The sequence below is a fragment of the Tetrao urogallus genome (assembly GCF_951394365.1).
Source record: "Tetrao urogallus genome assembly, chromosome: 8".
NCBI classification, from domain to species: Eukaryota; Metazoa; Chordata; class Aves; order Galliformes; family Phasianidae; genus Tetrao; species Tetrao urogallus.
This window is the reverse complement of record NC_136821.1, coordinates 31,760,845-31,787,830: the sequence shown is the minus strand read 5'-3', so window position 1 is coordinate 31,787,830 and position 26,986 is coordinate 31,760,845. Positions and strand designations below refer to the sequence as shown.

The 26,986-nt window shown below is 42.5% G+C and overlaps 1 protein-coding gene across 2 annotated transcripts in view; it reads right to left on the bottom strand.

The window, feature by feature from the left end:
* NCKAP1 (NCK associated protein 1) overlaps nucleotides 1–18,941 on the bottom strand; it is a gene marked incomplete at both ends in the record, with an annotated part of 53,262 nt that extends 34,321 nt beyond the window's left edge. Inside the window, 3 exons of one of the 2 annotated variants that reach the window (XM_079539159.1) lie at nucleotides 6,672–6,782; nucleotides 7,912–7,929; nucleotides 18,834–18,941. In XM_079539159.1, the coding sequence (XP_079395285.1) occupies nucleotides 6,672–6,782; nucleotides 7,912–7,929; nucleotides 18,834–18,941 (237 nt within the window). The remainder of the gene's footprint in view (nucleotides 1–6,671; nucleotides 6,783–7,911; nucleotides 7,930–18,833) is intronic. The other variant, XM_079539160.1, reaches the window with a different exon arrangement.
* Nucleotides 18,942–26,986: the final 8,045 nt, after the last annotated feature.

Here is a 26,986-nt window from a genome sequence, read left to right as displayed (position 1 = left end):
GGGGAGACACAGCAAACAGGAGACAGTGCTGGAAACTCTGCTTTCCAGAAATTCCAGGAAGTTGGTAATCAAAAACATCTAGAGAAGCATTACTTGCACCCTACCCCGTATTAAGGCATCACTGCTGTACACTGCCACTTGGATTTTTACCTAGCCGACTGCAATCATGTTAGCGAAGCACGGTGCACGAAGCTTTCCTCACACAACACAGGCTGAACAGCGATACTTGAAAGCTGTTTACATCATGTAGGGCCTGGGATGTTTATTTGTGTTTTTATTGCTCAGGAATGTAGGTGTAGCTCTTACCACACCCACTGCAACAACATCTTCCATTACCAATTTCCTAACAGCTGTTGAGATGCATTAGGTGCCATACTGCCTTGTATTTGATTGAGGCTGTTTTCCTCAGCTGTAATTCTCATCTCTCTATCAGCAAATACTTCTGTTTCCATTATTCAGTATTAATTTTGAAGAAGGATAAGCTGAAATACAACTTTCACCATGACATTGTTTTCACTGCAGTTAACTGTGCCTTACTTACTGGTTAGACAGAAGAGTTTTATTTATCCTCCAAGAACTTGAAGAACAAAACATACCAGCAAGGATGTCAGTAAAATTGTTAAACAAGGTTAATTAGACTTAAGATGTATGAAGAGCAAGAAAAGAAAAAAAAAAAGCATGTTTGTGAAATGCTTAACAAACCAATTTGTTAAGCACGTTATCTGTAAGAGAGAAGCTGACCTTTACCAAGTTTATGCATATTTCCTTATTCATATTAACCCCTAAATCTTGAAACAACTGATTACATTCACAGAGGATGTATCTTAAAAGAAACAGGAATCAAATCAGCAATCGCAAGCCAGCATCATTTACAGCTCGTATGAATGCTCAGTAATGAGAGCAGCAACAGAGATGCAGGCACATTACTGACATCAGTAAATATGAATCCACAAGAAAAACAAGGGACAAGTGAAAAAATCTCTAAGGGAACTGCATGCAGAAAAACAGGATAAGCACAGCTCTGTAACTACTGAATCATTTATCTGACTAGCAGCAGCAGCACGCGCACAAATGTCTGATACCATGATCCAAGAGAGATGATAGGTAGGGGAATTCTCCAGTTTCTACATACTGACATCCTTCCTGCATTCAATAGTGTAATTTTATTGACTTTTAAACAAACCAATACTACTGTACTGTTACTACAATGCCCTCAGAGCACACACCATCACCTCCATCTTGCCAGCTGGAATATATGCTCCCAAATCAGTACTATGAAGTCTGCCTACTACAATTCAGGGGACACAGGGAAAATATTTACTGACAGTATTCTTGATATTATTTATTTTATTCCATATGCCTGTCAAACAGTCTTTCAGAGAATACTTCAAAAAATTCAATTCATTTGAAACGAATTCTGCATATACAAAAACCACTGCAGCACAGTGGAAAGAGAAGGAGAATCTAACTACCTGAAGAAAAAGTTTTGAGCAGTGTAAATTAACTGCAGAGTGATAGATGTGCCCTTGGTTTTCTCTCCAATTGAATTTTTTACATTTTTAATAAGTAACCATTCATACCATATGATCTATTTTTGGTTATTTTTGAGTTTCTTGCACCGAGGCAGCTCTCCTGAAAAGGAAATAAAATCCTGCCTAGGTCCTCCACAACTGCTACTGTGTGCAGGGCCTGCTCTCAGCACAGGAGGCCCCTTTGCAGAAGCTGATCTGCCAGGCTTCACCACATTACCCTATTCCCTCAATTTCACACAAATTTCTGCATTAATTCCTACACTCAGCTCATTACACGTTGCTGTATCATCCAAGCCTTGATCATCGGTCTTGACATCACTGTAGCAACCATTTATAGAGAACAATTCCCCGCCATGCTGTTGTACAGGCAAAAATGTTTGGGGCAAAAAAAGGAGTCCACCTGCCTGCACACTTAACACTTACAGCCCGAAACTGGGAAGAAACTTCACTCAAGTTGGTTGACAGTTTTGAGACGCCATCCCTACCACCGTCACCATATAACTGTTAACCATATATAACTACATATAACTATATAACTATAACCATATATACTGTTCAGGTACGAACGACAGCATGGTGGGTTGGTTTGTGTTTTTCAATGGCCAGACTTTTAAGGACTGAAGACATCAGAACTACTACTGCACATCAAATGGAAACAGGAGGCATGACTTTATCAGAGCACAGCATTGGCAGAGCAGTTCAACTCTTGACTCTTTGTAAAAACACAGACAAAAAGGCAGCTGTTTCTTCTGAAAAAGTGTCATCACTGCACCCTACTCTCAAATATTATTAAAAACAACAGCTAGTGCAAAGCTTAATGCAGACTGGTTGTTGCTCAGATTGCTTTATTCACGTAGGGCATCTCCTGCAAGCCAGATGATGCCTTGGGGAGCTCGGGGAAGCTAAGCTCATCTGCAGTGTCTACCGCACTGTAGGTTCTTTGGGCAGCATGGGAGCTGAACCAACAGCTGTGCAACAAGGGCAAGGCATCCTCTATCCCAGAAAGGTTTTTGTCTTACTGCCCAGGAAGCCAGGTAGCTTTGTGGCAGCATACAGGGAGTTGGTTTTATTGCTTAAGCAATAAGGTGTCTGGAAAGTCAAGTCTCCAGGCACGAGACCCAGCTCACCAGAAGGACATTTACTCTCAAGTTTACTGGCTGGGAGGATTAAGTTACCTTTTAAATAACAGCTGCCATACATTTTAATAACACACCATTCCCTGGAAAGTAAACAACTATTATTTAGTGAAGAAGCTTTAATAATACATAAGACAGCACAGTTGAGACCCTGAAGTAGTTTTTCATTTAGGAGAATTTCTAGACTGTACCCACTAGCACTGTGCAAATGGCAACGCTAAGAGTTTCATTAAAAACAAACCAACCAACAGCACTTGCTTTGTGGCACTGTACTGGAAAGAGCTGAAAGGAGTGATTTTAAAAGAGCATGATTTTAAGTACTTCAGCGTTTTGAAAAAGATTGAAGTGGAAGCATCTACCACAAATTAAACTCAAGGTTGGTTATAAAGCCCATCTTTAAGTAACATTACAATACAAGAAAATATTAATAAAAGCATGCTTCAGCCAGGAGGTCCAGCCAACGTGTGCCACCCAGCACCCCTCCCACACTCAGCTCATTTTTGGTGCAGCCCAATCACTCTGAATCAAAACCATGAAAGGGAAAGCAAGCAGCCCAGACATACAAACTGCCATCTCAAGGGAGAAAGCCAGCACCCATGAAGAACAGTAGACAAAATTTAGAGTGAGATAGTTCATGTGTACAAACCCTAACCCAGGGAGACTGGAAACGGCCTCACCACTCGCACTCTGTTCTCTATCTGATCTTATTCCCAGCCCCCTCCAACACAAACCAGCAGATTGCAGTTGGAGTTAAAGGAAATAGCTCTGAAAAGAATATCTCGAGAATTTGAAATCAAGCTAAATGAGGAGATAAGAACAGGAACGTAGCTACTGACAAATCAGGATTAACAGTAGCTGGAAAGCACGGACACTTCCCCCACCAAGTATACCTTACACACTTGTAAGGTTTCATCAGTCTGCTTGCTGTTAAGCAATGACTAAGTCGCAGCATCACCAGAAGACATTTCAAAATAAAGGAAGTTTTTCTACAGGAAAAATGCTCAGGAGCCATCTGAGTAGAAGAACATATGTTCAAGAAGGAATGCAGAAATTCTCACTACTTCCCATATGTTTGGAAAGCAGAAAGTGAGCTAGCTCTATTACATAAAACAGAATTTTACCTATGCAGGCAGTAGATTTTCACATCCTACCCACAACGTCCAGAAAATGTACATCTTCTCTCCCTCCATCTCCAGCTCCCCAGCGTGAAGTATTTTATTCCGTCTTTACAATGTCATTAAATGTTAGCATTGGCTAAGAAAAGAGTAATTTTTCGGTCCTACTGCATCAGATGTCTGTTCACATGTTATTAAGCAGAGCTACCTGGCTAGCCAACATCATTAACAGGCAGTTTTAAGAGCTCAGTCTTCACGCTACTCATTTTCAATGTTATATAGCGCTAGGTGGTGACTGGAGAAGAAAGGGCAAATGTAAGGTTACTGGGGATGCCCTCTGAGAAAAGGAGAGAGAGTTATGAACTGACGAGGTCCTGAGTTCTCTATAATCGATCTTTTTGAAGACAGGCTACTCCATGCAGTTTTTCAGCCTAGGCAGCAGGGATTCATCAGGTACTTCCTTTTTTTTTTTTTTTTTTTTAAACTGCTCATAATCTTTCACTCTTGCTGCAGTACTTCAAGTTAGCAGCTGTTGGACATGAATCCAGCGTGACAGCATGTCAGAGAAGGATCACAATCAGTAGCCAAGGCTTTAGTCAATGAAAATCTAAAGCTCTCTGTAGTAAATGTCACAGAGTCACTCGTTTCAACGGACTTAAAACACACATTAAGATAAGGCACCCATTCAGCTAATGCAGAGACCACTCATATTCCTCAGTAAAGTGGGTTGTCCACCTTTGACACACACAGCATTGCAAGTGATGGTATGTGAGAAACCCACGTAACAGCTAAGAATCAAAAAAAAAATAAAATCAAAAATACAAGCACTAATGATTCTCTAACTGAATGCAAGCTTGCTTGCTTGGCAACATCACCTACCGACACATCAATAGGTAATACTGTGTAGATGCACAATGCTAAACAATGGAATTGCTGCAGCTGAAAAATCTAAAAAAGGTCCTAAAAGGCTGTGCTCCAATTTTCATCGCAAAGACACAGGTTATGATGTCTCACGCACTTCCCCTGTAATTATCCTCTAACGTTTCATTAACTGCTGTTTCCTTGTGCCAGTTAGCTCCTTGCCCTTCCTCATCTCTCATCATGTTTCCCTGATGGAGGAACTCACTTTTAACTTACGGTGAGCACTGCTGGCCAATGGGAGAAAGACGACAAGTAGGGGAACAGAGTCTTCCTGACTCAGGCTTGATAATCACGCCTTTCCAAAGTTAAGGTTTAGGAACAGAAGTTTATCTCACATTGAACTTGAACTCTCCCTGCGGTATACATGACTTTTGTCCCACAAGGTACTGATTATAAAGGTTTATTTTGAAAGATATAACGCTATAAAAGAAATCTTGGAAAAGAAACGAACTGCTGTTTCCTGTAACCATGGATGCCTACTGCTGGAAGTCAAAATCCGTAGCTTAAACTGTGCTCCTATGTAATGCAGGCTTTTCATGACCTGCCCTACTATCACTGCTTTCCTTCAGTACAGCCCTGCCTACCTCGTGGCAAACAAACAAAAAGCAACAACGAAACATCTGAGTGTGTCCTATTTCAGAAAATTGGATTGTCAAGGTATCTCATAAACTTCACAGTACAAAATTCATACACAGCCATCATTAGTTAAGATCTAAATTCATAGCCGAGAAGTGGAAAACACTGGAAACATACACTTAACCATGCTGAATGAGTTCTTCTGTACAGAAGAGCCTTTTTTCAATAGCGTAGTTGCCACAGAAGTTGAAAAGAACACAGAAGTGTTTACCAAGAGATTAGGAAAAAAAATTAATTGTTAATGTTAATTTGATAAAGAATTTGCACTATTTGCAACTAGCACAATCATATTGACTGCAAAAACAAGCAGTATCAAACAGTACAAAACGTGTAAGCTCTGAAGTGAGAAAGCACGCTGTTTCCATTGCAACTGAAATAGTTTCTACCATAAAGGAGAGCTTCTGGTGGTTTTATTTGCTTTTTGAGTTGTTGTTGGCGTTACTGAGGACATTACATGGGAATTCAGGAGGTTTAAAAACCAACTCACTACCCCTGCTGCTGCTATCACTACCATTCTGCAAAAATCAGAATGCTTAAAGCAAGGCTAACCCTCTCAAGCACACATGCAATTTACTGCATGCAGGGAACATGCAAACCCCATCACCTACCTCTGCATTCCACCTTGTGAAAGAAATATAAGCAGATAAAAAGAAAACAAAAATCTTTCCCTTGACTTTCAAACTGAAACAGAGAAACTTCATGTGCATTACCTGCCAAAAAAACACCTGCAATCTAATTAAAGACTACAATGTCATCATACTCAGCAATCACAGCTGATCTCAATGCATCTGAAAAGAAAATAATTATATTTCTTCAGAATCTGTCTTCTGTCCTGTGCAAGGCTTCTCCTACGTACACATGCCTTATTTCCATGGAGACTGCTACCGCAGGCAGGAGCACCCATGAGGTACAAACACATTTTCCCATTTCTCAGTCAGCTGGCTTATAATGATCTGCTTGTCAGGCCTCATCACAAGAAGTTAGAAGTTGCACAGCTTTCGTCTTCCACTCACCAATGATTTCTGCTATCAAAGGAAGGCAGCATGCAAATGTAGATTTTTGTGTCTAGAACTATCTCCCACTAACAGCTCTCAGAATCTGAACAAAGAATAAGCAAAAAGAAAACTGAAACCTAAGCTACACTAACAAGGTGTAACATTCTAACTAGGGAGTTAGCTCTTGCTGGAGGATCTTGTCAGACAATTGCATCCACGACCCTATTTCAAGTAGGTCAGCGTCAGGTGCTTCATTGGCATAATTCACAGAACAGAGCAGCACGTATCAAAGGGCGTTGAAGGAAACAGTACACAGACAGTCATTTCGTTACTTACATTGTTGTTGCGTGTTTCTACTGCTGGAAACTTCCTGACTATGAATTTGACGGCGGATTCCAGGTTTTTGTCAATAAGATAGGATGGCTTGGCTTTGGGGTCACCACATGCCTATAAAAAAAAATACAATACAAAATGTAGTAGAAAAAATAATCAACTTTGTCAAATTAAGCGATAGTTGCAAATCTGAAGACAAACTAGAAAGATTTTTTTGTTTTGGTTTGTTGATTTATTTTTTTTTTTTTACTTTTATTTTTTAAGTGAGCAGGTGATAATGAGAGGCAAAGTGCAGGGACTGTCACAGCTGAAGTATGCAATGAGAAACAGTACAAAGATGCTCTTCTACTGAAAAAGATGCATGGAAGTATCAAAGCAGTTAGTGCAGAACAGCAGTGAGGGAAAAACAACTCAATCCTAAAAGAAGGGAAAAAAAAAGGTTTTCTTTTTACTGCTATTCCTGGTTTGAGGTAGTATTGTATTCATGTGGAGTTAATAAACTGTTAGAAAATTCGATCGTGTCATCATCTATGGAGGACTACCCTTGGTGAAACAAAACTAAAGAAGCCCCACCACCAATCGGCATTTAAGTTATCTTTTAATTGTGAACTGCAAGAGAGTTTTCCACCCCACAATAAAAACACCAATACTTGCCTAAAACACCCTATTTCTTTAAATTAGCAACTCACGTTTTGCTCATTTTCCTTTACTCCTGCAGTAGCATAAGCTGTGCTTTAAAAGCAGCAATGAAGAAACTTGATTAAATTTCCATTTGAACAGAAGCCACAGCTCAGTGGAAGCCTCTTGAATAGCCTACACAGACATCTCAGAAGCCCAGGTTGGAGGAGCGACTCAGCTACTTTAGCCAGCTGCAGAGCATGCTGTTGGACACGCTACTTGTTCCCAACTACTCTAATGAGCCATGCTACACGGTTTAGCTGGGAGAGACAAACTAAAGGCAGCAAGCATTATTAAGGCAACAATTTGTGCTCAAATTGCATTTTCTCTCAAATATGTATTTAGCTTTACACTCCTCAGAGGGATTTTCGTGTCACATGCAAAACTGAATTACATGCTACGCATTTCTACGCAACATAGTGAACTTGAATGACAGCTCGTTTAAACTCTTCCACATCCAATTCTATGGCTGAGTTGCAGACCGTAGAAGACAGAAGTCATGGAGTATGAGACCGGTTCTGAAAGCGGGCAAGCGGGCAAAGGGAAGGTGAAAAGCTTTGCAAACCTTCCAAACTTGTCCTTGCTGGGAAAGCATTGCAATAGAAAGAGAGAAAAATTACACATAAACAATTGACTCAAATTCTACAATACGTTACATTTAAGTGAGCTAATACACTATTACCTCCATCCAAGAGAACATTACGATCATCTGTTACTACAGACAGCACACTTTCTAGCGGATAGAGATTATTCTGATACTCACAAACAAGTTTACATGTACTTAATAGAATTTTACTATTGCGCACAGTTCAAGTACAAGCTGAAACACGTAACTTCTAATAGTAATTTCAAACGTAAGTTCGGGAAGGAAGGAAAAAAAACGAGTTCAACATCACATGCATCTACAAGGGAAAAACAGGAGAGAAACTCAGTGAAGTTTTACATACCTGAAAAAGAAACGGTAGCCAAGAAAAAAAAAAACAAAACAAAAGTCATTATTGTAAGTTTCTACAACTCCTGCCTGCAGCACACGACCATCAAAATGCATGTTAACGAACTACTCCAACATCTACACTCTGACATTTGCTAGTTTTTCCACAACACATACTAAACTTCATCAAAAGGTTCCATCCATAACATCCCAAGAGCAATCGATAACCACCACCAACTCAGCAGCGCCCACGTCACTGATGAGGTATGAAAATGGTTGCTTCGGTATTCTCACAGCAGCAAACAACGCGAGCCACAAAAGGTCTGTTCCACACACACTTCAAAGTCTTCACTCTATTTCTAAAGTAAAAATTACAAGTGTCAGAAATTGAACAACTCACGCTTCAGCTTTATGAAGTCTAAATGAACCAGAAGCCACAAATCTCCTAAAAATCTGTATCAGCTTAATGGAAGTTGGTATCCTTGCCACACACGTAGCTTTCTCTAGCAAAAGGATTACAAACTAAGGAAGGATCTCAACAGCCAACACGCATGTGTATCCATTATATTTCAATGCACTTGCACTCATACAGGTAAAAATTCTTAATCCTGCCACCACCTTCCCTAAGTTTCTCAGCCTGACTTCAAGAAGTACTTCCACGTATGCTATTTCTCATTGCCTCCTAGCACCGGATGGCCTTTCTCCCATAAAATGAAGGTTTACTTTACTAGAAGTTACGTTCCAACCAGGCCCTTGCATGCAGCTTCTTCACATGGAAACAGCCCTCGGAAAACACAAACACAAACATCTTCACTGGGTTTCAGCAACTTGGTTCCCAGCAATGACAAATGTTATTCGCAGCCTAAGAGGCAAATCCCTGCAGACATCCAAGAGCGCAAGACACAGCTTTGTTCCTTCCCACTGCTTATTTGCTAACATTACACATACAGCACCTGTAATTCTGCCTCCTAATAAATGACATAAGATTAATCCAAAGAGCAGGAAGAAAACTTTAGCATGCTAAGAGCTTTAAACCATTACTTACATAACCCTAAATCCCACCTCTAAGAAACTACACAAACCTACATTTCAAGGCTATGTATCTGAGCATTGAGAACTCCAGAATTTATATGGACTTGCTAGCACAGCATTTGTGGAATACAGCTCTCTGAAGCTACGGGATTCCAGCCCATTCAAGCTCAACATACTATACCACAAGAATCTCCCAGCAGACACCTCCCAGTTCTTTTGAACATTACCAAACAGCTGTCAAGCACTAGTGATGAAAAAGCCAATGCAGAACTACCACTGAGACCAGTCTGCATCGCTATTTAAAAAACAACACTAGGGAGGACGCAGATGCTGGATTTCCATCCAACTAGGCTTCGTTTCTTTCCACAGTACTTTAGAACCCTCCTACAACAAGCTCTTAACCAAGGAAGCAATTTTTCTTGATCCGATTCTGTGCATTCAACCCTAGCAAGAACAAGCCAATTTCTATAGCTCGCAGTCATTAATCAGAACATTTCTTCGCCATCATACGCACAGGTCATCAAAACAGACTAGATAGAGGAAGTCACATAAACTGTTCAAGTGATTTACAATGCCACGTATTCTGAACTAAAGCAGCATTTTCCTCCCTCTGGAAACTACATTAATAAACAAAATTCAGACTCCTCTTCACTTGAAGCTTACAGCATTCCTCCACACAAGTGTCACTTTGGAAACAATGAATACTACGTGGCTTCACTTTTAGACTACACTGCATAAGCAGCAGCCTACAAGAAAGCACCGAGCAACAGCACGCTTAATATCTACACTGAAGGTTAAGCAGTCTCTAGAGAACACCAAGGACCACAAGTATAATTGTCCCTGTACCACAGAACACCAATGCCAAGAGGTGTGTCAAGAAAACCTTTTGCCACAGTTATCAGTAGTAGCTGGAGTTACCACTGCAAAAATCAAAGCCTAACTCTGTACTGCCAAGCTGAGGACATCAGATGTTGGACAAGGGCAAAAAAGATTCATGGACAGAACTACCGTACATATAGAATTACGGAACCATTAAGAGTGGAAAAGACCTGAGATCCAATCCAACCATCCACCTACCATCAATATTTCCCACTAAATCACATCCTTCATACAACATCTAAATGTTTCTGTAACACCTCCAACGTCACTGACTCAACCACCAGCAGACCATTCCAGTGCATTACTGCTCTTCCAAGGAAGAAACGTTTCCTCATACCCAACCAGAACCTCCCCCGGCACAACGCGGGGCCATGACCCCTAGACCTATCTTTAGTTACACAGGAGAAGAGGGTAAGCCTCACCTCACCACAGCCTCCTTTCAGGTAGTGGTAGGCAGCAATAAGGTCCCCCGTGAGCCTCCTCTTCTGCAAACCAAACAATCCCAGCTCCCTCAGCCACTCCTCAGAAGACTTGTGCTCCAGATCATCACAGCTTCAATGCCCTTCTCTGGACACGCTCCGGAGCCCCAGTGGCTTTTTTGTAGTGACAGACCCAAACCTGAGCACAGTACTCAAGGTGCAGCCTCACCAGAGCTGAATACAAAGGGATGATCACCCCCCTGCTCCTGCTAGCAGGGCTATTACTGATAAAAGCCAGGAGACCATTGGCAATCTTGATCCCCTGGGCACACTGCTGCCTCACATTTCACTGAGCATCATCCAACAATTCCAGGTCCATTTCCTGCACACAGTCCACCAGCCACTCCGCCCCAAGCCTGAAGCATTGCCTGGGTTGTTGCAGCCAAAGTGCAGGATCCAGCACTTGGTCTCATCCCAGCCACCCAGCCTGTGCAGATGGCTCTGTAAGGCAGATCAACACTTCCTCCCAACTTGGTGCCAGCTGCAAACATACTGAGGGTGCACCCCATCTCCTCACCCCAGTCATCATTAAACAGGGCAGGCTCCAGGTGATGTGACAGGATAGCTCACGTGCAGGCACAATCACTGACAAAAGCCAGTAGCATGGCACAGTGTGCGGGGCACAATCTTCCATTTGTAACAGCTACACTTCACTCCAGCCTTTTGCACAGACCTGCAGGATCCTCAGGAGCACTGGCAAATGCTACTTCAGTTACGTGATACAGCTCTAAGTTACTGGAATATGGAAACAGCTTTTATACCTTTCTTGTTGGCGCTAAGCCCCATCTATTCCAAATGATGAACAGGGCTATTGCCCAATGAAAAAAGAAAGAGAGCCAGAAGAGAGCTATTGCTTGAATCAGTATTCTTCTATTTTCATCCTTCAAACTGTCAACATCAGTAGACTATGATAAAATAAGTCATATACTGCAGTAGCTTAACGTGGTTTTATACTTAGGATTTCACTGCTACTACAGACCTGAGATAAAATACTGCTGAGCAGCTTCACTGGTGACAATATATACTGAAACAATCAATGAATCACCTTGCTTTCAAGTTTCATTTGTGAATGAATCTGCATTAAAAACATTTAACAAGCAAATAGGTGCAATTTCAACTACAATAGGTATTTTTAAAAAGTCATTTCCTTAGCCAGTAACATACATTAATAAAAAGAAATATGCTAAGATATCTAGTATTAAAAAAGAGGAAAAAACTCCTGTATCATCTACAGATCACTACAGCACATTCTCTTGACACCCGGGAAAGGCATGTGCAGTAAAAACCATTCCTCTTCCCTGATGCTGACATTAAAGACTTCTCCCTAAAACAGATCTGAATTTAAACACTTGGTTTGTGGTTGCACATCCTACAGAATTATACTAAATAATAAATGGCAAAGAAATACTCAAGGAGACGAGCTCATTATTAACTCCACGTTGCTGTAGCATAGAGCGCGCTATGTATTTCTCATTTACATCATGCATTTAAAAGTAATGAGATTACCAACTGACAATTTCTGACTTTGAAAAAAAATAAAACTACAGAGAACAGAGAGGTGAATAATCAAAGAGTAACTGCTTTGAAAGCTGAGTGCATTAGGAAGCAGTTCACATTCCATTACTACTTCTGTTGACCTACCATGGCTGCTGTGCTGCACTTCAGGTTTTGAGGTAGCTCGAGTTCAATAATAAACTAGCTTGTCCCAGACGATCTTTGTGAATGAAAACCCTTTTAACAGCTATGAAAAGATACGCAAGCATCAGCCAACCACAAAAGGACAAATTACAGCTTAGTATTTTGATGGCTAAAATGTAACCGTCCTAGTCCAGATTTATTTGCTCATAACCGTGCATTGAACCACAGAGTATCCACTGAATTTAAACTCAAAGATACAACATATCGAGTGTAATCTCATGTGAAATCCAAAGAAACAAAGCTAGAAATACGCCTTGAGAACTTGCCTACCCTACTTTCCCTGTCCAAAGTAGGATCAACTGCATTTCTCTTGCTTTCAAAGGGGTACCTATCAAATCAGTCCTTCAATAGAGTCAACTCAAAAGCATCCTGAGATGACTTGTTTCACTATTCAGTCATCTTTATCACTAGAATGTTCTAAGACCTTAGCTGTATTTTTCTTGCTACAATCTAATTCACCACTTCACATTCTGTGGCCATGCTGACTTGGACAAGGTATTCCTCTTTGCCCTGCAGTAGTCTAAAGTATTGGAAAACTCGTATCAAACATAACAACCTACTTTTAAAAGGATTCATCGCTTAGTGGATCAATTTCTCTTCGTTCCAGGTCACCTGCACTGCTCTTCGGATTGCCTCCATTTTGTCCACATCCTTCTTCAAGAGCGTGTTGAAACTGCTGTTTTTCAGGTGAGTCTCCATGTATGCCATGTACCTACTCACACCTTTATCAAATCTGTCTTTTTTTCTAGCAGTTAAACCTAGTTGGCCCAAGTTTTCCTCCGCTTCTCCCGACTACTTTCTGCAGACCAGCCCCCTCATTACTCTTTACCTTCTATTTCACATTTCAGTAAGCATAAACTGACTTACAGTTGTGCTTGCTCAGCTACCTACAAAATTTGTTTGGGCATACCTACAACCTCTTAGGCTCCAACTGAACTCTAAGTACGCTCATTATTTCTGCAGCTCTTCCCAGTTTGTTACCTAAAAATTAAATAAGCGTGCTGTATTCATCACCTAGGCTGTTGTAATGCCATAATGGAATGGAAAGTACCACAATAACACCAGGGTGGCATAGTCTTTGGCTACAGCAAATGAGAACGAGCCCAAATGCAGCAGCCACACTTACAAAAATGAATGAAAAGAGCTGCTTACCTTAAGAAGGCTGCAGGCAGGCAGGGGCCTCCAGCATGAGACCCCCTTGCCTCCACTGCCAACCCTGAAATGAGATCATGGAAGGGACGGATCCGGGTTCCAACCCTTCTGGTCAATCAGATTCATTGCATGCACCTGAGCTCTGCTGGGTGGGCCCTGCCTTCCCACCAGGTGCTCAATCACTGCTTCAGGCTGTGATTTAGCACTGCCACTACAGCTGGTAAGGCAGAGCCTGGCTGCAGCAGAGCTAGGACACAGCCCAGGGAGATGCTGTAGGGCTACACTCCAACAAGGACATTTTCATAACCTTTCCCTAACATGGTTACCCATCTGCTTTCATAATCACAATTTCATACAGACCTTATTTCCTGAGATTGTTTATGTGAACAATCAGATGAGGTAACATCAGCAGCCTTGCTAAGGTCAACGTGCAAAATAACTACCAAATTGTCCTGATGAGAGTGACCTGTCATCTCACTGATGAAAGAAACATGCTTGGTTTGATACTACCTGTATACATAACTCCATATTATCTTCTTGTGTTTGTAATGCCTATTTAAATCAGCACTTGGGTCTATTACTCAAATATAGGGCAGATGAAACAAAAAACAAAATGGAAAGAAGTTTCACTGCCACAACACTTTCCTTGATTGTAATTTATAAAGTAACACTGATAAAAAAACACGGGGCAATGGGAACATCCTCTCCATTTCGATTCTATAGCATGGATTGTTTAGATTCTCCAGCTACATCTCCTTTGATACAGATCTCAGAAATCACCTGCAACAAAAACAGAACTTGTTTTTTTCAGCACACAGCAGGGCAAAGAAAGAGCAACTGGGAGGCAGGGGAAAGCAACTAGTATGGATGCCTCTAAACTAAGAGACAATGCAAAATAATCTTAGGTGCCTACCATTGAGACACAAGCATAAGCCCATCTAGATTTCCTTCTGTATATTTGAGAAGGTATCATGGGATATTTCTGTACTGTATTTAAAAGCTTAATGTCTCTTGACAACATGAATTGCTTTTTGGAATTTTTTTGGAATATTCAATCTGGAAAAAAAAAAAAAAAAAAAAAGGTCACAGGATACCAACAGTTTGTATTTGCCTCCAGGGAAAAGCAAGTAGCTTTTCTGCCTTGGCAGCATGGATCCTAAGTTTGTTTGCTGTTTTCTCCTGACTACCAGCTGGACAGTATTTTGGACCATTCCTCTAAAGCTACAAACACAAATGCACCAACAAATACTGTTGTCCTAACCTTTAAAGAACTGTTAATATCAATCAAGCACTAAAAACAGCCCTACCCCACCCTAAGTCACTTCCTGATGACTTAAAGACGTTATCTGCTCCTTCCAATATCAAACTTACAACTCAGAACAAGATCAGCAGTGAGCTTCTCCCCTCAGCTCAATGCTCTGCAGCCCTCTTAGAGCTCAGGGTCCAAAGGGTGATCTAATTCTATACCCTTCCAAGTTTCAGAGCTCTGTAGTTCGGGAACTTCTCCATGCTTGCCAGTCACTTTGAAGGCTCTTGCACTGTTCCAAAAAAGCCATGGCAGTGCCTGAGCAGAAGAGCAGACTTCACTGACTGGCTTACAACTTTCTCATCAATGTTTAGACTTCGTCAAGTCCTCTCCAGTCCAATTCTGGAGCTCCTGGGATCTTTTCCTTCACCCTAGTCTCACGATCAGAATGAAAGGCTGGAGATGCGAGGGTCTGCCCTCTATGCAGCCTTAGCCAACCCAGCCAACTTCTCATCATTTTACCACAGGAGAACTGGTGCCGTCCTTCTTTACCCTCACAGCACGGTTGCTCTTTCATAAATAGTATGTCATTTAACTGCTGCAGGAGATAACCAGGAAAAAAGTATTCATTTGGCCTTTAAAATGGCTAACAAGCAACACCTTTAAGACAGGTACAAATACACTATTCCCAAATTACATCTTTGAAGTACTAACCAACAAATAATCAATCACCTAAGTAATCTCATATCTCACTTATTATTATGCTGTACGGACTGGGACCAAACTTGAGATCTTGGTTTAGAATGGCAAAGACAAAGCCAACTAAAGCCTTGACGAGGATTTATTCTGCCCTTGACCTAAGCCTTCAGCTTGGTTACGCAGCTGGTATCTAATCTAAGAGTCTGCTCTAGGTTCTCATTTCCAGGTACCACGCGATCACGGGAGGTCTGACAGCCAAAAGAAGGCTGCACTAAAGACATTTTAAGAAATAAGTTTTGCATACAAACTTAAAACCTGTACTGTAAATAACAGAAGGACACTGCTTGCAAAGCCATTAGCACCAAGTAACACTCACCGTTTTTGAGGAACGTACTCCAAATAGTTCAAAACCCTCTCATCCCAAACAGCTTAGCTCTAAGTAGCGTTGCTCTGACATCCATCAAAACCACACTCTCTTTATTTGCTCAAAGTCTGCTATTTCAACACTGAATCTCTGACTGCAAGTACTTTCTGGTATCCAAGTAGTTTATAAACAAACAAAAGCAGACCCACATACAGTTTTGTTTTTCCTTCAACACCACGCTGATTTTAATTTTACAATACTGCAGCATCACACAAAGCATACCAAAACCATCTCTGTCTACTCTGGCACTAACAACAGCATTCAAGTTTCACCTGAGCCAGGATGGCATGAAAAATGCTGTATCTGACTTACAGACATGGCCGTACGTACAAACAGCAAGAGCAACAAGACAACTGTTAGCCTGTACAATTGAGGATAAACATTTTAAAAGCAGAAGGAGCAAAACAGGAGAGAAACTGCAGTGATAACATTTCCAAATTCAGGACTGATGCTGGTCCCAGTACAATAGGCAGCTAAAAACAGCTGAAAGCAGCACGCAATGTCATTCCTTATAAAAAGTTCCACCTCCATACAGATCAAGTAGGAGTTCAGCCTCACCACCCACCGTTACTTCAGTAACTCTGCATTTCATATTTTCCATACCGCTCCTAAAGAGGCAGAAAATCGTGTGTTCAGATATCCCACCTTTAAAAAGAATCATAAACCATTTCAGAAGACTGCGGCTCAGGCAGCAAACAGGAAGTGAGGAACAATTAACAGCTATAAGGAAAATGAGATCAAAATTGATTATTTTCTTTTTTTTTTTTTTTAAAGCAAGTGTAACTATCGAGCTGTTTTTTCCAATTTCTGTAACTCAGGAAAATCCTAATCCCTTAAAATCTCAGCTCCCTAACCAGCATCTCTAGCAGTCCACACAGCAGTGATGAGCGCGGCAGCTCTCACTTCCCCTTATTCAAATGAGTCTCAGCCACTTCCTTTAACCGCAATACCGCATATTGTGCAGTTCTCTGCAAACCAGAGATCTGATATTGTCTTCTGCGGAGGAAGCCGGGAGAAGCCTTAGCAGCACTTTTGAAACCAACCGCTTGCAAAGAGGGAAAAAGTGGGAAAACAAAGAAAAAGAAAAGGTTCCAAGAAGCCAGAAACCAGTCTGAAGGGACGAAACACAAACATGACTTCTGGGCCACACCATCAGAGCCAGCCAGCTACCACCATCAACCAGTACTTACTGCAGCTTAAGAAAATAATCGTTTGTATCTCAGTGCACCATTTGAATATAAAGTGCTCTATCTGCTTGTCTCCAGATTTGCCAAGCTCTACATTGCTCAGTCACCAAGTCACTTGGATTCAACTCCTCTCTCCGTGCTGAGACCTACACAGTTTTTGAGTCCGTTCACGGTGTTTGCAGGAAAACCTGCTGTCACCTCCAGTGTTTCTGTTCCCACACTGAGAGCCCATCCGCACGCATCACCGCACCAACAGCAATGCCATATGGACCAACCCACCCAGGACTCCCTCCACCAAATGCGCTGACGGAAACACATCCAAAGGCACCATGCTGCTTACCGTGAGCATCTCCAAACCAGTAATCGCAGCACAACCTTACACTCGTTAAGGCACAGCTTTATGCCAAGAGATGCTTCACCTTTTCCTGCCTCCTTCCTACACAGCACAGCTCAGGCACAATTCTACTGGACCAGTTTTCAGCCAACACGCCTCTCAAAGCGCACACACAAATGACTTCAACATTTAGATGCTTTTCCCCATAAATAGAGAAATTCTGCTTTGCATTACATGTACACTTACACCACTGCCATTAATAAGTAGCAGCAAATTTCTGACACATAAAACTGCAAGTTAAAAGGAGTTCCATTTCTATTTCCGGAAAATATAAATTGGCAATACTTTGGTTAGATGAGTTGATGTTAGTGAAACAACAACTGCGCATCAAGTACTGCTGTTGGTTGGGATTAACACTGATTTTGAATACTACAGTCACTTTCTTTCCCTGCAAACGACAGCCAATTAAGACCAACTCTGTGCGTGGGATTGCCGGCAGCTCACGCTGCTCCCAGAGCATGGTTGCTGGACAGAGCACTGGACAGGGTGTCTCCCACCTGAAAGGGGTTCAGGGCTACAACACAACTCACTCTCTACAACTAACTCACAGATGATGACCAGCTCCTCAGAACTTCATTGGACCTCAGATTTCTTTGCAGCCCCCAAACACCACAGCAGCACACAGCACGGGGAACAGCAAAGGCTTTCTAATGCACTCAGCCTGCAAAGGTGTGCTCGCTGCTTCAGCACAGAAGAGAGGTTTCCTCCGAGAAAATGAAAAACTCTCCCATAAAATACGTTCACGTGCAAAATTCCCTGCTGGAACTGGATTATACAAACGCGTTCCTCCTGATCACGCATTCGCATTGGGAAAATCGAGCCGGGAAGGCCAGGCGAGCTGCTGGAGCACCGGCACAAGGCAGGGATTTCCGCCGCAGGACGGGCAGCCGGGCCGCGTCTCGGGGAGGCGGCGGGCGGTCGCGGCACCCGCGTCAGCTCCTGGTTCCTTCTCCCGCCCGAGCCGCTAAGCAACGCCGACTCGCGGATCCCAACTCACTAATTTTACCCGAAGCCCTGGCCGGCCGCAGCGGCGCGGGGAAGCCGGGCCGCCGCCTGACTCACGGGGAGCGGCCCGTGGCCTAGGCCCCGCGGCCTGCGCGCTCCGGGCCCGCCCGCCGTCAGGTACTGCCGGCCCCCGCGGCCCTGCGGGACCGCCCGGAGGCCCCCCGCCCCTTCCCTGCCCTGCCCTCTCCTTCCCTCGCCGCCCTGCCCTGCCCCTCGGGCCCCGCAGCTAGGCCGCGGCGCGGCGGGGGGCGACGGGAGGAGCGCCGGGTGGCCGGGGCCCAGAGGGGCGGCGGGACGAACGGACGGACGGGGGGGGGTCGCGGCGGTCCCTCTCCCCGCCTCCCCGCTGGGGCCCCCGCACCTTCTTGATGTTGTAGAGCCGGGTGAGCATGCCGACGCCCCGGTCGTTTAGGATGGTCAGCTTCTCCGCCAGCTTCTGCTGGCTCGGCTGAAGCACGGACCGCGACATCCTGCCCCGCGCCGCGCCCCCGGCCCGGACCCCGCCGCCGCCGCCGCTCGCAGCCCCGCCGTGGCGCGGCCGCCGGCCCGGCGCTGCCTCCCAGCCGCCGCCGCCGCCGTTCTCGCTCGCTGCCTCCGCGGGGCGTGGCCACGGCCCGGCGCTGCCCGCGGTGTCACGTGGCGCGGCTCACGGCCGCCCCTCGCGGCCCGTCGGAGAAGCCGGCACGGGGTGCTCCGGCGCTGGGGGCGGTGTCGTTGTGGCGGCCGTAGGGCCGAGAAGCGCGCTTGTCCAAATGTTAGGGTCAAAGCAAAATGGTGAATGCTTTTCTGATTGATTTCTCGGTTTCCAGAGTCAGTTCTAAGTCACGGTTCGAAACAACCGTGAATGTTCTTCCTAGAAGTTCCTCGTGATTCTTTTTGCCAATCATCATCTAAAACCCAGCGCAGACACTTGGAAAAACACTGCAGGGCGTATTTACAGATATGGTACCAGTGCACCTGAGGGAGACCTGTGGAATCGTAGATTCACTGAGGTTGGAAAAGACCTCCAAGATGACTTAGTCTAACTGCCAATGCATCCCCACCATAAAACATGAGGTGTGATCCTTAGGAACGTGGTTTAGTGAACAGTGGTGACAGAGGGATGGTTGGACACAATGATCTCAGAGGTCTTATCCAGTGCCGTGTGAGCTGAGAACGAACAGGTGCTGGAATGAAACATGTAAACCTTACTCTTCTTGTGGCGTATACAACAAGGCCTGAACTACACGTTGCTGTAATGTAATGAATTTCACAGTGACTGCTGCATAAAGGCCCGAGTGAGAGCTCAGTGCCACCCGCTGCTGCCGGCTCCCACAGCCAGCTGCTGTGAGGGGCTCCTTCATCGCGTTCATAGGAGAGGCTTAAGAACTAACCTTCTAATCTCATTTTTTAAATAACAGTCTCACCATCTGTTCCTTTTGCTGCATATTAATACTTCTATTTAATTTTCAGTTTGTATTTCTACTGTGTAAATCAGATTATTTCTGTCTTTCAGCAGTTTTAAACTAATAGATTTTAGAAAGCATAGAATTGAATACGAGAAGCCTAAACGTAATTAAATTATTACTGACCTCCTTCCTTTTAGCTGCTACAAGATTATTCATGATTCAGAACAAAACTGGGAAGCGAGAACTTGGAGTTCCAATCTTACAGCTGCCGTTGACTCATTTGTTGTCCTTTATCAAACAATTTTCTCTAGGCATTCTGTCCAGGAGCCTGGAATTCCTAGCAACAACGCTATCTGTGAAAACATCAGAAATATTCAAATCAATCTTTTAATTAATAAAGCACAAAATGCTATTTAATTTCCAAGTGTTTAATCAAATATCTATAGGAATATGTTTACATGAAGACTGTTCCTCCTATTCTGAATTCATTTAAAAACAAATACTAATGCTTCCGATCACAGTAAAGATGTTTCCCATGTAGTTATACCCCAAGAAAAAAGAACAATGCTATTATTCAACCATAGAATGACTTAGACTTAAAGGGACCGTAAAGCCCACCCAATTCCAACCCCCTGCCATGGGCTGCTTTGTCCCCACCAGCTCAGGCTGCCCCATCCAACCTGGCCTTGAGCACCTCCAGGGATGGGGTACCCACAGCTTCTCTGGGCAGCAGTGCCAGGGCCTCGCTGCCCTCTGAGCAAAGAATTTCTTCTCAACATCTAACGTAAATTTCCCTTCTTTTAGTTTAGTTCCCCCTTGTCCTATCACATCAGGCCATATAAAAAGTCAGTCCCCCTCCTGTTTTTACACTTTTTTTCTTATTTACAGCTGAAAGAAACAGCAGCCAATTTTTAATCCAGCACTGAATTACTTCTGAGCCACATTCAGTCTACTGGAACTTCCAAACAATAACAGCCAACCCTCTCTATTGCCAAGTAAGTGGAATGGCTTTAACACTGTGACAGCTCATAGTGAAGTTGTGGGTGTCATATTAAAACACCGGTGTGCTAACATCCCAAATTTCTCTCCCTGAAATAAGTAGGAAAGCTATGGATCACGATGGAGACCAGGCTGCTCGATTTTAGTAAGGTTTGCTCTGATAGTGTTCTCTGGAGAGCTTTCAGGCTCTCTGTGACTAGTAACAGTTCTCAGGTGAAAGCAGTCACAATTGCTCTCCATGCTGCACAGATAACAACAGGCTGAAGTGTGAAAAGAAAACATTTCTGACTCGTTCTCTTCTATAGTAGTGGCAGAGCATCCCATTTTGACCCCCCACGCTATTCATGAGGCTATTCACAAAATCTTGTCTTAGGGAGCACCTCTGCTTGCTATAATTTTCAATGCAAATGGTGCCAAATCAGCTGCTTTTCTTGAGAACAGACTGAATATCGCAAGAGGGAAGGGAGCAGCACCAGTAAGCAAGAATCTGTGATATAAGGAATTTTTACTACCTTGCAGCTGTACAGACCTAGTACTAAATAGAATATTATCTGAATTATCACCTTAGCATGGTTAGTTGGTCTGATATTCAGGCAGATACATTAAAATGAAAAATAAACTCTTCATGAAGCCTGACTAAATAGAGCAGAATGTCCCTTACAAGCCTTGGCAGAACAAGGTTTTCTCAGCAAGGTACTGATTAGAAGAAAGAGGCGTATCTCAGCCCTGCTAGACCAAGATGTGAAAGGCAAGTTCAAAACTCCCTGACAGACCATGTTTCTGCCCACACAGACACAAGATGCTGCTGGTCACGTAATTGGCAGCATCTTGCTGATCTGAGTGTTGGGACCGGTTTTAAGTTAGGAGCTACAAAGCGTGCTTTTTTCCTCTTGCTTCTAAACCCTTCACTGCTTATTAGAGAAGGAAAATGTGCACATGTGCTAGGAAAGATAGAGTATAGCTGAAAAGTTGTTTTTCTTAGAAACGGCATCAAAAAGAAAAACAACTCCACAACCTTCTCCCTTTGCGAACAGAGCAATCCCAGGTACAAGCAGCAGCTGTTACTAAGATTAAACTTTGTTCAAGTGGTTGTATTTATTTAAGCTGTCAGCAGAATTTATCACTTCTAATGGCTGTACAGCAAAGCTCATGTCATACTAGTTTTGCAGGAGCCTTATGCAGAAGTTGCTGGCTTCGTAAGTATAGGTTTTCAGCAGGAAGTTCTATTGGAGGTTGGATTACAAAAATGTGTCGTACAACTTGGGCTCACCAGTCTAGCACCAAGCACACCGACCAAGTGGCAACAAAAGCTTTGTCAGTAACAGCAAAGCTCTTAGAGGTGTGGCAAAACTGAAGGGAAAAGAAAAATACAGCTATTATCTTTAAGACACAACCATTTGCTTGACTTGATATTGATGATTCACATTCAAATAGCTTACTATACTTATTACAAAAGTACAAGCCTAGGATAAGTTCCAAAAAGTTCAGGTTTGGTTTGTGCTCAGCTCTGAACCTTTTAAAGCCAACTTTCTGTTCACTCCAGGGTTAACAATACAGTTCACCGAGGGGCTTTTGAGTAATGAAAATTTCACTTGAGAATTTGAGAAGGAGAAACACAACATCAAGCAGCTCCTTATGCACCAACTACATCTGGTGTTTCGCAAAGCATGTATATTGTACGTATGTACACTTCTCTAGCAGTGCTACTTGTAATACGCAATGATCAATTCACTACTGCAGAGCAGAGTGCACTGTCACCTCGGTCCTTGCTACCTTTCTAACTTAGACTTCCCTCTCTGTATTTGCTTGCCTGTCTGCGTTTTATTCTTCGTTTAACTTCTGACTTGGGGACTATTTCAAAACTCATGACTGCAGTGAAATGGTGGCCGTCAGGAGCTGCCGACAAGTGATTTAGCATGATCCGCTGCCTGGCTTCTGCCAATCAGCCAGCAGAGCCCAAGGAGTAATTCTTGCACAGACGCCTCTTGTTCAACATCTCCTTTTCAAACAGAAATCAAAACAAAGCCAAACAGTTCTCTAAACCAACTAGAGCTTTTAAATCACCACCACCATAATCCCAATTAGTTAATGTCAGATATTTGTTTGTCAGTAATAGTTAAGTTAATGTTAATCTTGCATCTAAAGGCACACATGCTGCAAACTTCACCATACAAAGTCTATGCCATTGTTTCAGTCACCTACAACAATAATAAATAGCATTAAACAAATGCAGTTGTCTTTATCAGACAGGCTTTTGTTCCGAGGGGACAGATTCAAAAGGCCTATCATGCTCACTTATCCAAAATGACACAGACTCATCATATTTCAATCTACAGTCTCTCTGATGAATCTCAAACTTTTTCATTCTTTAAATTCTCAGGAAGTTACCATGTCTGCAGTTTTCTATATCCCTTTTTTCCCCTCTTTCAATAAGTATTTTGGCATTATTTTAATTTATACTGTCATTAACATCTGAGCATGTATGCGTGTCTGCTCCTTGCTTAGTTTTTTGCACGTCTAAGTAAGTTCTAATTGCTGAGGCTGTATACGATGCACAGCCAGTTGCACAGAGATCCTAGGCCTTTGAACTCCAAGGAGAACATGAAAGAGATGTGCAGAACTGGTTTGAAAATGGTGAAGAGTATTATAGCAGCTGCTCTGTAATGCACTGCAGAAACCTGCTGGTTTGAGAAAGCACAGGCACTTCTGCTCATACTGGAAGGACAAGTATAACGAGCCTGCTCCAGAACACCCAGTCCTACGCTATGCCAATGGGCCTCAATCAGTAGAGATGCAGGATGTTAGGAGCATGTGAGACCTGACTTTTTCAGTGTATCCCGGGTCCGTGATTTACCACTAATTAATAGCAAATCAATTGTCAGTCTGGAAGCCACGGAAGTCTGTGGCAGCAGAAAGCAAATTAGTTACGTGTGAGCTAGCAGTGTGACTAGAGAGAAGGAAGTCAGGAAGGTTTGACACAGTAGGATATGGCTCACTTCAGCGTGAAGCCTGGTTACTTCTGGACCAAACGTGGGTTCAAAATGCCAGCCTTAGGTCTAATAGTGCGGTTTCAGAGTTTGGGTTACATCTGGTTCTTGCAGAACTCAGTGAACAGAAGGATTAAAGAGTTTTTTCTCTTAATGTCAAACAAAGCTTAGGAAGCCTGTCAGGATGAGTCACCCAACCAAATTAAGGTCCTGATCTGATATGGGCGTAGACCTTACATTATGTTTCTAGGCAGAGTTTACATCACAACTTTTGAATATACCTTGGTAAATACTGGAGCCAGAAAGGGCACTGGATTAGGAGTCCACGTAGCACAAAGCATATTTTACTTGCAGTTTCCTTACAGACTGCCAAGTCAAGAAAAGCCAAAAGCCATCTCTGAGGTATTCATGCAGCTACCAAGTAGAGACAATGCCTAATGTTTACTATAAAGATGAGTTAGACTGAAGGAACTGGCCACTGACTAGACTAAGTCAAAAATAGTCAGTTAGCAAAGAACAATCTCCATCCTGCTCGAACCTGGGGTGAGGTCAGAAAGCAGCAAGCTGTTGCTGGAATACAGATGGCAGCTAATCAAACAGAACCTGCCAAGGTCACCCTGCACACAACAGCTGTGGGGCTCCCACTGGCCTCACAAGCACGTTTCTGCCTTTTGGAATATCGATGGAGATTTCTCTGAGAAGCACATAGAACCTCATGCTCTGACCTACTTTCTTCAGGCTTTGTTACACTTCTGTCCTAGGCAAATAACCTATTAGAGGTTTCTTTGTCGCCCCACAGAAAAGCTGGGGAGTAGTACATACACCTTTAAATACAATAGCTTTCATAGTCTATCTAAAGAGCAAGGAAGAAGTTTTCTGCACTATACTTTCCTTAGATTTAGGAGAGGAAAATTTTAGTCAATGAACAGTCTGAAAAGTGCTATCCTCCACTGTTGCTAGGAATCACGTTTACCAACCAGTGGGAACCCTGAGTACCAATTGCAGTAAAAATTGAGCTGCACTGTTCTCTTTAAAAGTCTCAGGTTTACATATGACAGAGCAATCCAATAGTAGGTTTTTTATAGAAAGGAAGTGTATGGAAAAAAAAAGCAAGCTAGTGGAAGATGACACCAGAATCACCCAAATTGTCACATCCACGTTCCATGTCAAACTGGGGGAAAAAAAAGTAAAACCTGTGACAGCTATCCTCTACATCTCCATCTGTAATGTTTTCTGCATTTGACAAAAATATGAATCACTTGAGGGTATAGAAAACATAACACTTGTTTCACACAACACAGAAATATGCAACCTAAACCTGTCGTGAAAACAATACTGTGATAGACATGACAGACTATCTAGTATGCAGTGTGAATCTGTATGTGTGGAGAACTAACTAATCAAGTTCAATGTTTAGAGTTAAATAGGAGACAGCTATTCAATCCCACTGAACACTGTCAAGTTCTGAAATTAAGGTAAAACCAAGAACTCTAAATATTTCTAAAAAAAGAGTGGCTCGTGGTGCTCAAAATATGAAGCAGCCTTTTGGGTGGGATGTTTTCTCATCATTCAAATTTGATGGATTTCTTTCACATTCAAATCAATCTTTCGGTTATTTTGAAAATGTGAATAAAAGATGTGGGGGGGAACCCAGGAAGAAAAGGAAATACTGTTGTGACTTGTTTTGACAAGACAGCATCAAGGGTAAGAAATCTTGCTAATTAAGATTTTGTTGAAGTAGTAAATTAGTTCAAATTAACCCGTATTGATTTCCAAAATTTTTAATTTTCTGCCATTAGTCTATGACTAAATTAACTAGACTTTTTCCTCAAGTAAATCAGGAAATATTTCTATCTCACCTTGAATTTTTAGGCACAATCATTTTATTAATATACTTACTTGTTTTCCTGAGAAAACAGAACGGAAGCCTTTGGTTACTTGAAATCTTGATTAAATAAGATGGAGTATGGAGTAACAAAGTGATCCTGTCCTTTCTTTTTTTACTGAAACACTCAAAGCAAAGGCATGTTGAAATAGAAACAGCAACAAAAAGAACAAAATCCTGACCTTTCAACCTGTCTGCTTATTGAAGAAAAATATTGAATGCACTGTAAGAGATCACTTAGGTCAGTCTGGATCATTCTTTGACTGTGCAATATAGCAAAAATAATTCACTTTTCAGGCTGCGAGTACACGTGTGTATTCCAAGCTGTCATCTCTTTTTCTAGAAGTGTCTTTCCTTTAACTTTGATCACTTCTCATTTTTGAAGCCTTGGTTTTCAGGAACTTTCAGCTGTCCCCACAATATCAATAGATACATCTATCACAGTCCCCATAATGACAATAAATCCCAGCAATGTAACTACTTTGCTGACACAAACTTAGTTACGATGGAAATTTTTATCCCACCATTGACTAGAAGGGCTTTAATTCATCATCTGTGATTTACTGTCTCTATAATTCACAGATATAATCTCTAGGGTCAGGAGTCTTATGGAATTAAAATAAAGTGATTTTAAGAAAGAAAATTAGAACATACGGATTTGCTCAGACCAAAAATCCATACAGCTCAATACCCTATATCTAACTCACGACTCAAAGAACGGAGCCAACAGGGAGAGCGTAAGCACAAAACATCCATCTGTGCTTCTGCAAAATACACTCCCAGGTTCCCTACAGCTTGTGGCTTCGTGAGACAGGGACACCATCTTACACGTCATGCAGCTGCACAAGAGCTCCACTCTTGTGTGGATGTGTCCATTGCTTTCTGCACCCACACAGTTTTAAAGCAAAAGCTTAACAGTGTCTAGAGCACAAGGATATGAAGGAATAATTTAAGCCCACTACTGCTTGAATATATTTCTATTTTGAGAGGGAAAGAAAAACCAGATTTCTCCTCTTTAGTGGTTCTGGCTGGATCAAGCTATAGATGTGGAATGAGATAGGGTACAGATAACTACATTTTCCTTCTCTGCCTGCAGGGAACTTCCTCCCACGCGTGAGCATACAGGCACGATGCAATATTAGCAATATGTTAAGGCAAGAAAGGGACATGTTGAGAAGCCATACTCTCCAACTGCATTTTGGTAGGAAGCGAGATGCTATACTCACACGTGTTACCCATGATTTTAACTGCTACT